Source organism: Manis javanica, chromosome 5, assembly GCF_040802235.1.
Source record: "Manis javanica isolate MJ-LG chromosome 5, MJ_LKY, whole genome shotgun sequence".
NCBI classification, from domain to species: Eukaryota; Metazoa; Chordata; class Mammalia; order Pholidota; family Manidae; genus Manis; species Manis javanica.
In genome coordinates, this window is record NC_133160.1 from 51,701,926 (window position 1) to 51,717,492 (window position 15,567).

A 15,567-nucleotide genomic window follows, 5' to 3' on the forward strand; every position below is an offset into this window, starting at 1 on the left:
TCAAATGCCACAGAACGGCCAATTTTTATTTTATTTATTCTACTTTACTAAACTTTTACATGAACATGTAATTTTATGATCAGAAAATGAAATAAGACAATTTGAAGGGAATGTCATTCTCTTTGGGGTCTGATACTTTTGAAGGAGACAGCTGAGTGTCACATGGACCCCAGGAGACTAGTGAGGGCTGAGCCGTCGGGGGAGCACATGGCACACTGCCTCTCTCCCCACTCCCACTCCCACCCCTTACAGGAATGATTCATCACTGCTCTAAGATTGGTGACTTAAATTTCTACTCTGTCCTTGTTAAAGAGATTAGAAAATTAGCAAAGAGGATAAAAATGAGTGGGGCATTCATAGGAAAAGATGGGGAGGAGACGGCAGTTTCCAAACAAAAAATTATTCTTGAATAATTGAAAGTTGTTTCATTGATAACATGAATTGATTTTATAACATCTTCATTTTATTTCTAAGTCAGTTATCTGAATTTCTTGGAAGCAGTGTAAGGGGAGAGAGTCTCAGGATTCCTCATTTGATCATGCAGGAGGGCCAGGGTGAAAGGGGGCCGTCAATGAGGGCAGGAAACAGGGACATAAAGCACCTTCTCTCTCCTGGAGCCACTATTGAGGTTCTCAGTTTCCTCTTCCTCCCTCAAATGTTATCAGCTTTGGGAAATAAGTACAAATAAAGAGCTGTAGGAAGGAACTGAAGCTTAGGAGTGATAAGAGCTAGAGAGTGGGTGAGGGTGAGGTTGGATAACAGAAAATAAAGCAAGGACCAATTACGTCAAATAGAATATTCCATTCTTGTCACCATTTCCATTATACTAAAAATGTCAGATTTAATTCCCCTGAAACCAGTTATGAAGAAGGAATTGCTGTTAGTGCAATTATGTGTGAAAGAATGTCATTCATGTGAAAATGAATGAGTTTAAGCATTCATAGATTGTACAATAATGGGGGGAACCACCAAATGCATTTGTTTTGAGACCTAATTAACTTTTATAAGTTATAAATGTAATAATTAATCACAGAGGCACCTATAATCCAAACACCATAGATAACATTTGTGTATTTCTTTCTAGATTTGTAAAAGACATTTTTTTTCTTTTTAGTCACTGTCCATCAGCATAGTAAGATGTTGTAGAATCACTACTTGTCTTCTCTGTGTTGCACAGCCCTCCCCTTTCCCCCAACCCCACATTATACATGCTAATCATAATACCCCCTTTCTTCTTCCCCGCCCTTATCCCACCCTACCCTCCCATTCTCCCCAGTCTCTTTCCCTTAGGTAACTGTTAGTCCATTCCTGGGTTCTGTGATTCTGCTGCTGTTTTGTTCCTTCAGTTTTTCCTTTGTTCTTATACTCCACAGATGAGTGAAATCATTTGGTATTTGTCTTTCTCCACTTGGCTTGTTCTTCCTTCTTTAAATATGCCTGGATTACTATATACTTTCCTCTTAAGACTGCTTTCGCTGCATCCCACAGAAGTTGGGGCTTTGTGTTGCTGTTGTCATTTATTTCCATATATTCCTGGATCTCCATTTTAATTTGGTCATTGATCCATTGACTATTTAGAAGCGTGTTGTTAAGCCTCCATGTGTTTGTGAGCCTTTTTGCTTTCTTGGTACAATTTATTTCTAGTTTTATACCTTTGTGGTCTGAAAAGTTGGTTGGTAGGATTTCAATCTTTTGGAATTTACTGAGGCTTTTTTTGTGGCCTAGTATGTGGTCTGTTGTGGAGAATGTTCCATGTGCACTTGAGAAGAATGTGTATGTATCCTGTTGCTTTTGGGTGTAGAGTTCTATAGATGTCTATTAGGTCCATCTGTTCTAGTGTGTTGCTCAGTGCCTCTGTGTCCTTACTTATTTTCTGTCTGGTGCATCTGTCCTTTGGACTGAATGGTGTGTTGAAGTCTCCAAAATGAATGCATTGCAGTCTATTTCCCTCTTTAGTTCTGTTAGTATTTGCTTCACATATGCTGGTGCTCCTGTATTGGGTGCATATATATTTAGAATGGTTATATCCTCTTGTTGGACTGAGCCCTTTATCATTATGTAATATCCCTCTTTATCTCTTGTTACTTTCTTTGTTTTGAAGTCTATTTTGTCTGATACTAGTACTGCAACACCTGCTTTTTTCTCCCTATTGTTTGTATGAAGTATCTTTTTCCATCCCTTGACTTTTAGTCTGTGCATGTCTTTGGGTTTGAGGTGAGTCTTGGGTAAGCAGCATATAGATGGGTCTTGTTTTTTTATCCATTCAGTTACCCTATGTCTTTTGATTGGTGCATTCAGTCCATTTACATTTAGGGTGATTATCGATAGGTATGTACTTATTGCCATTTCAGGCTTTAGATTCGTGGTTACCACAGGTTCCAGGTTACTTTCCTTACTATCTAAGAGTCTAACTTAACTCACTTAGTATGCTGTTACAAACACAATCTAAAGGTTCTTTTCTATTTCTCCTCCTTTTTCTTCCTCCTTCATTCTTTATATATCAGGTATCAAATTCTGTGCTTTTTGTCTATCCCTTGATTGACATTGGGGATAGTCAATTTAATTTTGCATTTGCCTCACAATCAGCTGCTCCACCCTCCCTACCGTGGTTTTGCTACCTCTGTTGACAGCTATCCAACACTCAGAACACTTCCATCTATAGCAGTCCCTCCAAAATAGACTGCACAGATGGTTTGTGGATGTTAAACTCTCTCAGCTTTTGCTTATCTGGAAATTGTTTAATTCCTCCTTCAAATTTAAATGATAATCTTGCTGGATAAAGTAATCTTGGTTCCAGGCCCTTCTTCTTCATGGCATTCAATACATCATGCCACTTCCTTCTGGCCTGTAAGGTTTCTGCTGAGAAGTCTGATGTTAGTCTGATGGGCTTTCCTTTGCGTGTGATCTTATTTCTGCCTCTGGCTGCTTTTAACAGTCTGTCCTTATCCATGATCTTTCCCATTTTAATTACTGTGTGTCTTGGTGTTGTCTTCCTTGGTTCCCTTGTGTAGGGGGATCTGTGGATCTCCATGGCCTTAGAGATTACCTCCTTCCCAGATTGGGGAATTTTTCAGCAACTACCTCCTCAAAGACACTTTCTATCCCTTTCTCTCGCTCTTCTTCTGGTATCCCTATAATGCGAATATTGTTCCACTTGGTTTGGTCACACAGTTCTCTCAATATTCTTTCATTCTTAGAGATGCTTTCTCTCTGCGTGCCTCAGCTTCTTTGTATTCCTCTTCTCTAGTTTCTATTTCATTTATTGTCTCCTCCACAGTATCCAACCTGCTTTTAATATCCTCCATCGTGCTCTTCAATGATTGGATCTTTGACCTGAATTCATTCCTGAGTTCTTGGATGTCTTTCCATACCTCCATTAGAATGTTGATGAATTTTATTTTGAACTCCCTTTCATGAAGAGTCACGAGATCCATATCATTTAAATCTTTCTTGGGAGTTGTATTAATAATTTTACTCTGGACAAGGTTCCTTTGGCATTTAATGTTTGTATATGGCGCCCCCTAGTGTCCAGAAGCTCTATTCCGGAGCTGCTGAGCCCCTGAAGCAATGTCGGGGGTCACAGGGGAGCAGTAGTGGTGCCTGGGGGGAGGAAAGAGCTGTTCCCCGCCTTCCGGCTGCTGTGCCTGTCTCCATTGCCTGAGCCAGTGGGCAGGGCACACAGGTATAAGTTTTTATCCTAGAGCAGCCAGATATGGATGCCTGCTTTTCACAAGTGGCCGGAATCCCAGTCTCCTTCTGCCTGTATTAATTTTCCAACCCGATAGTCATGCAAGTCTCATGAAAGCACCATGAAATGTAGGTTTGTGCTCCAAGCGCAGATATCCAGAGCTAGGTATTCAGCAGTCCCAGGCTTTCCACTACCTCCCTGCTCCATTTCTCTTCCTCCCACTGGTGAGCTGGGGTTGGGGAGGGGCTCTGGTATGTTACCACGTTCGGTGAGGTCTGCTCTTTTCTCCAGGTGTGTGCAGTCTGGCGCTGTCCTCTTTCCTGTTGCTCTCTCAGGATTAGTTATGCCAATTAAATTTTCTAATTGTTTCCAGTTTTAGGAGGAAGCCTCTGTCTCTCCTCTCATGCCGCCATCTTTAATCCCATCAGCTGTAATAGACATTTTATCGCAGTAGTCTCACTGTACAAAAGTTTTTTATCATGCTTTTTTTAAGTTAACCAACATTGCAATATAATTTTTAGTTGTTATTTTAATAACTGAATATGATCCCATAATTAACCTTACCATTCTTCTCTTTCTATAAGTCTCCATAGCTTCTAGCACTTTTGCTCATATAATCTTTGGGGATAGATTATAAAATATTGGTTAATGCATTCAGTGGTTTATACTTTTCTAATGGACCTTAGTAAATATTGTCAATATATAGGAATCCCTATGAGATTATACCATTGCTTACTTTTGTCATTATAGTTGTTTACATGGTTTCTCAAATTTAGTAACTAAAAGCTTGTGTCTTGCTGTTTTTTGTGTGTGTTTGTTTTGTTGTTGTTCTTTTTTGGTATCATTAATCTACAATTACAAGAGCAACATAATGTTTACTAGACTTCCCCCATCATCAAGTCCCCCCCACATACCCCATTACAGTCACTGTCCATCAGCATAGTAAGATGCTATAGAATCACTACTTGTCTTCTCTGTGTGCCCTCCATGTGCCCCATCCTATATTATGTCTGCTAATAGTAATGCCCCTTTTTTTCCCCTTATCCCTCTGTTCCCACCCATCCTCCCCAGTCCCTTTCCCTTTGGTAACTGTTAGTCCAATCTTGGGTTCTGTAAGTCTGCTGCTGTTTTGTTCCTTCAGTTTTTTTTCTTTGTTCTTATACTCCACAGATGAGTGAAATCATTTGATACTTGTCTTTTTCCACCTGGCTTATTTCACTAAGCATAATACCCTCTAGCTCCATCCATGTTGTTGCAAATGGTAGGATTTGTTTTCTTCTTATGGCTGAATAATATTCCATGTGTATATGTACCACATCTTCTTTATCCATTCATCTACTTATGGACACTTAGGTTGCTTCCATTTCTTGGCTATTGTAAATAGTGCTGTGATAAACATAGGGGTGCATCTGTCTTTTTCAAACTGGGCTGCTGCATTCTTATGGTAAATTCCTAGAAGTGGAATTCCTGGGTCAAATGATATTTCTATTTTGAGTTTTTTGAGGAACCTCCATACTGCTTTCCACAATAGTTGAACTAAGTTACATTCCCACCAGCAGTGTAGGAGGGTTCCCCTTTCTCCACATCCTCACCAACATTTGTTGTTGTTTGTCTTTTGGATGGTAGCTATCCTTACTGGTGTGAGGTGATATCTTATTGTGGTTTTAATTTGCATTTCTCTGATGATTAGCAGTGTGGAACATCTTTTCATGTGTCTGTTGACCATCTGAATTTCTTCTTTGGAGAAGTGTCTGTTCAGATCTGTGCCCATTTTTTTAATTGGATTATTTGCTTTTTGTTTGTTGAAGTGTGTGAGCTCTTTATATATTTTGGATGTCAACACTTGTCTTGCTGTTTTAATTTTTTTTCTTTGATTAATTATGAGGTTGGAAATTTTTTCATGTTTGCTAATTAAATTTTCTCCTTTTAGTGAATTACCTGTCAGTGTCCTTGGCTTATTTAAATTTATATTGGACATCCTAAATATTTGGATATAGTGATTTTCCAAAGATATGTAGAGCTGTTTCCTAAACAGGGTTGTCCTATTTTATGTCATATAAAACCTGTAGAATGTATCAGAAGAAGACATCCTATCCCTTTGCTCCACCATCCAGTCCACCTGGTTACACAGTTACAGCAAATTAAGAAGAGGTTTCAAATTCTGGACCCTCTCTTTTCTTAAAGGTGGGAAAGTTGAAAGTGGAACTTGATGGGGACTATTATCCTTATTGCAAATATTAGTTGGCAAGGCCTGGTCTGTTGACATTAGTGTATTAGGCACCACAGTGTTTCAGAGCAATGTTTCTCAGTTCAGTATGCTCATAAATCCTCTCATATATAAAACCATTTTCTTTTTAAAATTTGAATTAGCACTCTAGAAATGTGTTCAGTACATCTTCAGATATCATAGTCTAAACTTAATGTTTTCCTCTCAAAACATGTGGGTATCATTTGGTTTGTTATGTATCACTCCCTTCTAATCTCCTTATTGTGATGTTAGGAAACAGTCCTGCTACCTATGTACACAGGAGAAGGGCAAACAGTAGCCCACATGAAGGTCTCCAGGGTGACTCTGAACTGATAAGCCATTGAAATTGCCTAGGGACACAACTGCTGCTTATTAGTGGGTTCTACTCAATCACTTTTATCTATTCATTTTTTGCTTCTTATATATTTTTCTGATATCCCTCTAAAGGCATTGATACCTTTGAAATGTCACATGAGCTACAGGTATATTTACCAACCCAGGTTTTTCTCATCCCTTTTCTCTCTGAATTGGCTTTTTCCCCTCTAACACAGAGGTCCAGTGCCCTCACACTGCCTCCTGGTTGCCCCAAATTCCCTAATCTGGCATGCTACCAAAGCCTACTCACTCCTGAGATAACCTAGGTCCAAAGTGGATCTCCCCTACCCTCCAGCAAAGTCAACCATCTCTATCCTGTCAGTGGAAGTATATCAAAAGTAATTAGAGGAAGCAACTTTATCTTAGTCCTCAGAGAAGTATATTAAGACTTCAGTGCCAGCCATACAGTCCTTCTGCATGACAAAAAAACAGGAGCTGGCCACTTGGCACTTAATTTCTCAAGGGTTGCTAACTCCTGAACAATATAAGATTTAAAAATCTTCAACTCTGGCAGACACAATAAAGACTAAGATATGGCCCCTTAGGATATATTCTAATTTGGAAAGACAGTAATAATAATTTTCACTGAATATCTTTCAGGTGCTAACTACTAGTGATAAAAAACATTCGAGACATTATCTTTATCTTTTGGAATGTATGTTTTGTAGCAGAGGAACAGATAAACAAAATGTTGCCAGTAAACATATAAATTGAGAGAACATACTGATGAGAAGGCTTAGTCCTCATTAGGATTGGGCCCGTTTCACAGGGAATGATATTTACGCAGAACCTGGCAAGGTTGATCTGGGCAGATGAAGAAGGGGTTTTATGTCATGAGATGCAGGCTGGACTTTCTCCCTCCTTCACTGATAGTTTATGGACATTTTAAAGATGGGAATGCTACAGTCAGATTCCTGTGTCAGAAAGTGGCCATAGAAAACATGGAAGAGAGTGTGAAGACTCCTGATGGCATGCCATTTGGGAAGCTATTGTAATCATTCTTGGACTATGTAAGTGAGCTTAATTTTCCTGTTAGAATAGGGTGGAGATTTGCCTTAGGATGGTGTTTCCACACTAAGCGCATTGTTTGCTGTTCAATTTGTTGCTTACATGTTTGTTTCTTACTAGAATTGAATGGTGATGGAGATTACAGAAAACAAAAGCCCTCCCTCCTGCTGTCACTCCTTCTTATCTCAACTGCTGGCTACAGGGGTGAAAGCTCTGGTGATGAAAATAGAATTCAGGAAATAATTTCCATTCCTAAGGCATAGAGAGTCATCAGTACTTAATATGAGAAGGAGAATCATAGCTGGGAGAAGGTTCACAAAGAGGTGGAATTTAGGTCAGACTTTGGGGCTTGGTAGGATTAATGAGACAACAGCATTCTGACTGTAGATGTTAGGCACACAGAGTGACAGGACCATGGGCGAGAAAGTGGGAAGGCACATAAATGGCACTGAAGACTTGAGGGTGCCTCGGACTGGCTGGGGCAGAATTACTGATGGGGAATTTCAGTTGCATGTAGTACAGTGAAATAAAAGGTTGCAATGTTGTATCCAAATGACACATGGTCTAGAATTTTGGATTTTATACGTGTAGTAGTAGGGAAGATAAATTTGTAGGGAACATTCGGGATATACTGGAAGCATAAGAGCCCAAAGACAGGAATTTTAGGTATGAGACAGTTGCAATTTTCTATCATTGGCATGTAGAGATGTCGGTCACATCAAGGAGAATCCGAAAGGTTGTCCAGTTTCACAGAGACAGGCAGTGATGCTGTTGGGATATGAACCCAAAACTGCCATGCCCAAAAGCTCATGCTATTCCAGGGCTACCTTAAGATCAGAGAAGATCAACATAAGGTGAGAGGGATTTGATGATTCCAAAGTCAAAGGTGACATTAAAGGGAGCATTTTCCATCAAGAGATACAGGTAGAAGCCAGTTTTCAGGAACTGGATAATAATGAAATAGTCTCTCAAGCTACTGTAATGATTAAACAGTAGGTGAAGCCAGTTACTTGCTATGCAAATACTTCTTTTTTTGTTGTCCAGTTGACCAAAAATTGTGAATCTAATATGATTTTTGTTCTCCTGGTTGCCCCTTTTCTGCTCAAATGGTTGTTCCTTTTTTCTGGATTCCCTGATATTATTCATGGCCCTAAGACATGGTTTGTGGCCACTGGTCAGTTAGTGAAATGCTAACTAGTCTTTCATTCCTCCCTTGTCCATTCATGATGATTTTTTGTTGAGTTTTGAGAAAAGCAGGAATAGACCTTTGGAACAACTCCATCATAATAAGCTGAGAAAAGAAGCAGTATCCCTAGCAAAATCTTTACATCTCCTGATTTGTAAAATAAAACCACAGGCTTCATTCTCAGAGATCTTAATAAAAAGATTATCTCTTAACAAAGAGATAATAACATCTATGTTGTTATTTGAAAATCTTTTAGTACACAGATGCTACTTGGTCGCTGGCTTTGAAAATAATCTGTCAACTTTTTAAAAATTCTAGCCTTGGAAATTGTTTTTTTCTTCCTTTCCAATATGGAAAGGAAAGCATACAAAAAAAAAAAAAAGAGCTCTCAGATCTCCTCACACTAATGCCAGTTGTGGGTTTTCTGTTTTATCCCTGCTTAGGGCATCATTGCAGAGTATAACAAAATCAATGATGTGAAGGAAGATGAGGACACAGAGAAGTTTAAAGAAGCTATTGTGAAATTCCATAGGCTGTTTGGGATGCCTGAGGAAGAGAAACTCGTCAACTACTATTCCTGCAGCTACTGGAAGGGGAAGGTTCCCCGTCAGGGTTGGATGTACCTCAGTATTAACCACCTTTGTTTTTATTCTTTTCTCATGGGACGGGAAGGTAAGTTGTCTAGAATTTCAGAGGGAAGCTTTGCAAAGTCTACTGAGGTGTTTGCTCTGAGCTCATAAGCCACATCAAAATATCAAAAATAAATCTGTAACTCTGACTGGGTTAACGCTGTGTCTTAACAATTTAGCAAGTGAATTCAGTTACCTTCAGTTCAATATTTGTAAAAAAAAAATATTTGTCATTAAGTAATAAGGATTCACCAAAGTTATAATTAATTTATAGACATAGACTCAACTCCATAATAATTACAAACTCAGAATTTATGTGATCTGAATTCGCTTCTCAAAACTAACAAACAAAACAATAATCGGTTTGGGCACACAACTCAGAGTTCAGGGAGATTGCAGGGTCGGGTGAGAGATCTGGGAGGCATTTCAAGAACCCGGGTGTTGACACAGCGTTGTTCCCTGTGCTCAGCCAAGCTGGTAATCCGGTGGGTGGACATCACTCAGCTTGAGAAGAACGCCACACTGCTTCTGCCTGACGTGATCAAAGCGAGCACAAGGTCCAGTGAACATTTCTTCTCCGTATTTCTCAACATCAATGAGACTTTCAAGTTAATGGAGCAGCTCGCCAACATAGCCATGAGGCAACTCTTAGACAATGAGGGATTCGAGCAAGATAGATCCCTGCCCAAACTGAAAAAGAAATCTCCTAAAAAAGTGTCTGCTCTAAAACGGTAGGTGACAGAGACAAAACCCGACAGACTTTAGAAACAAGAAACGCAGCCTTTGTTTATGAATTTTAACCTTGCCGAGCGACTTCAAGGGTTCTTGACCCTTTTCTGGGTATTGATGCAAAACTGGGAGAGACTCCCTGAAGTGCTCACAGCTCAGTAAGCGAGGCAGCCAGGGCCAGCTTCCACACAGTGATGGGAACTCTGTGCCCTGTGAGCAGAGGGCCGTGGCTGCACACCCAGCAGGACGCGCAGAGTGGGAAGAAAGGCCTCGGTGGAGGCTGCTTGCAGCCGGACTCTCAAGAGGTAGTGGGCGTTACTGTGCAGATTCGGCAGGGCGGGTATTTGGGCAGAGGGAATAACACGATGGGGGAAGCACAGGGGAAACACTCAGAGGGAAGCAAGTCTGTCACACATCCGGCAGGAGCCAGAGCTCAGGTGAGGAGAGGCTGAGAGAAGCCTGCAAATCCAGCTGGGGAAGTCAAGCTAGAGAGAGTAAGGGGAAATGGATGCTCCTAAGTGTCAGTGTGTGTGTGTGGAATTGCCCCAAACTGAGATGGGGAAAGAGAGAAGCAGGGCATGTCTGAGGGACGTGAGAGCTCAGTTTTGATCACGTGGAGTTGTTGCCTGGAGGACATCTCCTTGAAGATTGGACCAGTGACTGATGTGAAACTGGAACTCACTGGTGTACATCTCTTAGTTGGAATGTGACCAGAGGGCACTGCAGTTAAGGTGTCTTTGGTGATTTGAGACATGTTTCAGTAGAGGGTGGGGGATGAATAGTGGTACAGCAATGTGTTAAATAGCAAATGAAAGGCAAGTAAATGGGGTTAGGAAGTGTAGGCTGCTTCTTCAAGCAGAGGCAAAGGAGGGGGGGGACTGCTCTTTTAGAATGTACAAGATGTGAACATAGGATAGAATGGGAAGAGTCTGCTGATGATGATAGGTGCAGGGACAGGAGGGGGCACAGAGATAAAGCTATAAGAAAACAAATAATTTTTAAAGTGATATCTTCTGGGGCATAGAAAATAATTCTTATGTGTGCCGGTTCCTCTCTGAAACAGGGAAAGGGAGTAAGAGAAGGTGAGGACGGAGGTTGTTTTGGAGGTAGAAGGGAGGGAGCTGGAGGGAGCTGCTGCCTTATGCCTGTCCCTGCTCTGTGAAGCCAGAAGCTAGACCACCGAAGAGCTGAGGTAAGGTAGAGCTTGAAGGGAGAGGTTAAAACAACATGTATAGTGAGCAGGAAAAAGGGACTTATTCGGGGAAGACTGTAGTCAGAGGAGCAGGCTGAAGTCAGAAACCCTAGCTGCCCCCAGAGGTGGGGTGTTCCTGTGTTTTAGACAGTCTTGTCCATTTATGGCAGACAGTGACAGCCAGTGGATTTATGAAGCTTGTTTGGATTCTCATTAGGTCTTTCTTAAAGGTTAAGACAATGGAAGTGGCTCTGAATAAGCGTAAATGTAATCATCTCTTTAGAAATTATTGTATTATTTTAGAAAACAAATGACTTTCCTGTCTAGGCCTAGTTTTTCTAAGATTCTTTAACATTTACAGATATCGATTGCAAAATGTCTACATGAGGGATCTAAACATATTAAAATAATTTTATTATGCTTTTGGGTCATAGGGAGTTAGCTGCTTCAATAGAAAGCAGAGAAGGTAGGGGTAAGTCTGGCAAGATCGAGAAGGGGAAAGACAGGCTGTGGGACCTCCACTGCTACGTCTCTTAGAAGGTGTTGAAACATTTCTGTTGCGTGAGGTGAGTTGTGATTATTGCTTTCCAGTGACCTTGATGCCAGGGCCAAGAGCGAAAGATACCGTGCACTTTTCCGGCTGCCCAAAGATGAAAAACTGGACGGCCACACAGACTGCACCCTCTGGACACCCTTTAACAAAATGCACATTCTGGGGCAGATGTTTGTGTCCACAAATTACATCTGCTTCACCAGCAAGGAGGAGAACTTGTGTAGCCTCATTATTCCACTCCGTGAGGTAAGTGTCAGGTGAAAACGGATGTTCTGAAAGTTTCACTTGTAGCACTCTTTTGTGAGTCAGGAATACTTTTACCAGCAACTGATTGGCTTTTAACCGTGGGTGAGCTTTGTGTTTCTTTGGTGGCACCTGCCACCTTTCCATGTGTTCTCACTGTTACATGAGTCTGGGGCCTGGGAGAGCTCTCCCAGAGGCAGCCTCGTGATTTAACATGGACATTTTGTTGTGGCTCAGGTTTGATGTGGCCAACAGGTCAGATCACTGCCATTGGAAAGACAGCCTGTCATGTTCACAGGTTCCCCAAGAGGGGCTGTGGGGCCACACGGGGAAGCACCGGGGCTGGTCAGCAGGCACAGGGAACAGGATAGATGTGGGCAGGAGCCCTTATTGTGGTTTCTCTGGGAAGAAACAGGCCAGGAAGGGTAAGCAGGTTTAGGAGTGGCTAGTTTGACTAATTTCAGCAGGCTTTGCGGCATAAGTGCTGCCCCTAGTTATCTGGTTTCTGTCTCTGGAGTGATAAAGGCAGGTGAACAGTGGCCTGGAGTGTGAAAACTATATTACAAAGGTGGTTGGGGTGTGAGCTCTGCACTGGTCAGTTTGTACATGAAAGGCTTGCTCACAGGTGTGTCTTTCCTGTCACCAGGAGTTGACTTACTCTGGGAGGGGTGGTCCTACCAAGGTCAGCAAGGCCCCTAGATGGCAAAGCATCACAGAAAGTAGAAAATGTGGTTATTACACTTGGCTGCAGCTTGGTCTGAAGGAACTAGTCTAGGTTGTTTGGATCTGGTCTGCCAATTCCCTGCATTTAGAAGCACCTGGGCTGCTGGCCACAGTGGCAGATTTCTGAACCTACCCCAGGTCTTCTGAATCTGTAAGTTTTGGAATCTGTATTTTAGTAAAGTCCCAAGGTGATTCTCATGCACAGTAATGACATTGCACATTGTTAGTCTTTAAACATTTTTATTATGTCCAGGATTAAGGTTGGTCCTGTCATGTCTGCACAGGGATGGGTTTTCCTGGTACTTGTATGGCAGCCTTGCAGTGAGGTTTGGGATAGAGCAGGAACTCCAGATTAGGATGTAAAGGGCTGGCTACAGTTTCCAACTTGACAACTTACAACCTACCATACCATGGTCTTTTACTTTTTTTCTTTTTTTCTTTTTTTGCCCAGAGAAAATACCTTTATTATACAGGGATTTTCCTACATATATACAATGGGTTAAATTTTTGCACAGGGTGTTAAATGTACAACTGTTGAAATTGATGACCACAAGGTGCCTATTGATAATCAGATAACAGATTTTGTTCCCATTGATAACTACATAGTTAACCAGTCTTATCTGTATTTAAGAGAATGAAATACATCTCTTCCCCTTCTTTGGAGACATGTGGAATAGGAAAATGGAAGCCAAAGCATGTAGGCTACATTTGAATCCAGCTGTGCTCGCACAGAAAAGACAAGCGGATTTCCCTGTCAGCATGGTCTTTTTCTAGAAGTTGAAATGGTTAGAAGCTTTGACTATCTAACCAAGATTGTCCCTTTGTTAAGATTTCCTATAGTAAAGGATTCAGGTTTCCCTCTGCCTTCTTTTCTTAAAACATTTATGTGACCCAATTTTCTTTATTTTCTAATTTTAAGAATAATGCACTGTTACTAACTGAAAATGTATAAAAATACAGCCTAATGAAAAGAAAACAAATTTCATCCTTAAACCCCTAGAACCCATCATTCAAAGACAGCTACATTTAACATTCTGCTGTATGACTTAGTAGGCTTTTTCTGTACTTTGTTATGTATATATCATTTCTGTTATTTAGACATAAAACAGGAAATTTTTACTTTTTACTTATTTACCTTAACACTGAGTATATATTAAACTTTTCCTCTTACCATTAAATGTTCTTCTATAGTGTGATTTTAAATGACTGCATATTACACCATTAAATGGATATATAGAATTTATTTATTCAGTAATGTAGAGTTACACCTTTGCATGGTCTTTAGCTTTTTCCCAGTCATATGTGTAATTTTCCTGACATTAGTATTTCCTAGAAGTTGAATTGGTGGATCAAAAATAAGGCAACATGTTAGGCAATTAACATAGTTCTCCTTTTTTTTAGGATAAGCTAATACAAAGAATGTATTATGGCATTTTTTGAGGCCTGGATAAATTGTGGGGGGTGACTTCTGAGATGGATAATTCAACAGTACTTACATTTGGCTCTGAAATGCATTTCAAAACTTTTTCAGCAAATTTGCCTTTTTCGGTAAACTTCATTTTACTGTTACTAAACTTACTTCTATTCATCAAGTACTGTTTGAATGTAATAAAACAGAGTTACCCTGAAGGGATAGGGAAACCCACTGAGGGACTGAGAATGCACTTCGGATGTGCCATTTATGAATTTTAGCGTGTCATCACTGTTTATCCCGAGGGAAACGAGGAGCAGAACAGGGCTGGAAGCTGTGTCAAGGTCTGCTTTCCTGTTCACCAGCTCCAGCTAGCTGTTCACATTTTAGTGTGATTTTCCATATGATAGGGAGAGCACAGGCAAATGGAGAGAATGGGATTGATTTCCCTACCCATCTTTTGTTTTCCCTAACAGAGAGTAGGGCAGAGATAATTCAGTCATACTGCAGGGTTAAACAGAGGAGGGATGGTAGTGGAGGTGACATTTTGAGGTGAAGTCTGATGTGGTTGGTGGATGAGCCTTAAAGAAATGCTCCGGGAGACAGCGGTTCCCTCCCTTTAGCCTGGTGAATCCCTGAGATACATTAATGGTCGATCCCTAACCCCAACTAATGGAAGAAGCAATGGACTTGATGTAATTGTTATTATGTTTAGGTAACCATCATGACAGAAAAGCAGTGGGGCAGGGCTCCCGTCCTCCACCCTCCACCCAGACTCTGTTTGAGTAGAGTGGTCTCTCTGTGTACTGGATTCCTTTCAGAAAGAAATTAAGTGATTGATCTGCAGGAGCCTCTATGGGAAATGTTAGGGGTCACTTTTAGGACTGTATAAACTGGAAATTGTTTTACTTAAGTTTTTATAAATGAGCTGAAATATTGCCTGGAGATTATTAGCATATATTCCATACACAAGCTTAATAAGGTACACCAAATCAACAGATGTTCAGTGTTTACGCAGAAGCAAATGACTACAGAATTTGAAAAGGCAGCAGAGCAGGAGGATAAAGTGAGCTGATTAGGTTCCTCATTAGACAGAGATTCCAGATGAAATCTTTATTTTTAATCATAAGGTACCTTGTAAATGTTCCAAAATCAGTCCCAAGATTTGATTAAATTCCAGTTTATTTTATAACCAGGTTGGTGATGAAAATGTGTGTCATTAAACAATTAGAACACATAATTGTAGCTGTTACCCTTTTCTGGTGGCACAAAACATATGGCATAGAATTCTACTAGCACTCATTTGTCAGTGGAAAATATTGTGTGACCTGTGTGAGCATTCATATGTTTTTTTGTGGCCCCTTTGTGGGTATTTTTGTATTAGTGATCCAGCTGGGTAAATGACGTTCCACTTTGACATTGTCAAGATCCACCTGGCTACCTGAATTTTAGGCACAGAACTGGAAATTTTGGTTCCCTTGGCATTTGTCATTTAGTCTCAGACACCTGGTAACCAAAGGAATCAGAAAAAAAATCTGTTGTGAGGAAAGAAGCTGTGAGCCTGTGTAGCACACCTTAGGTG

General features: G+C 40.7%; 1 protein-coding gene across 2 annotated transcripts in view; it reads left to right on the top strand.

Annotated features, from left to right (window-relative positions):
* TBC1D9 (TBC1 domain family member 9) overlaps positions 1–15,567 on the top strand; it is a 130,830-nt gene that overhangs the window by 79,134 nt on the left and 36,129 nt on the right. For both annotated transcript variants that reach the window (XM_036998692.2, XM_036998691.2), the window contains 3 exons: positions 8,949–9,177; positions 9,604–9,865; positions 11,647–11,854. In XM_036998692.2, coding sequence (XP_036854587.1) covers positions 8,949–9,177; positions 9,604–9,865; positions 11,647–11,854 — 699 coding nt within the window. The remainder of the gene's footprint in view (positions 1–8,948; positions 9,178–9,603; positions 9,866–11,646; positions 11,855–15,567) is intronic.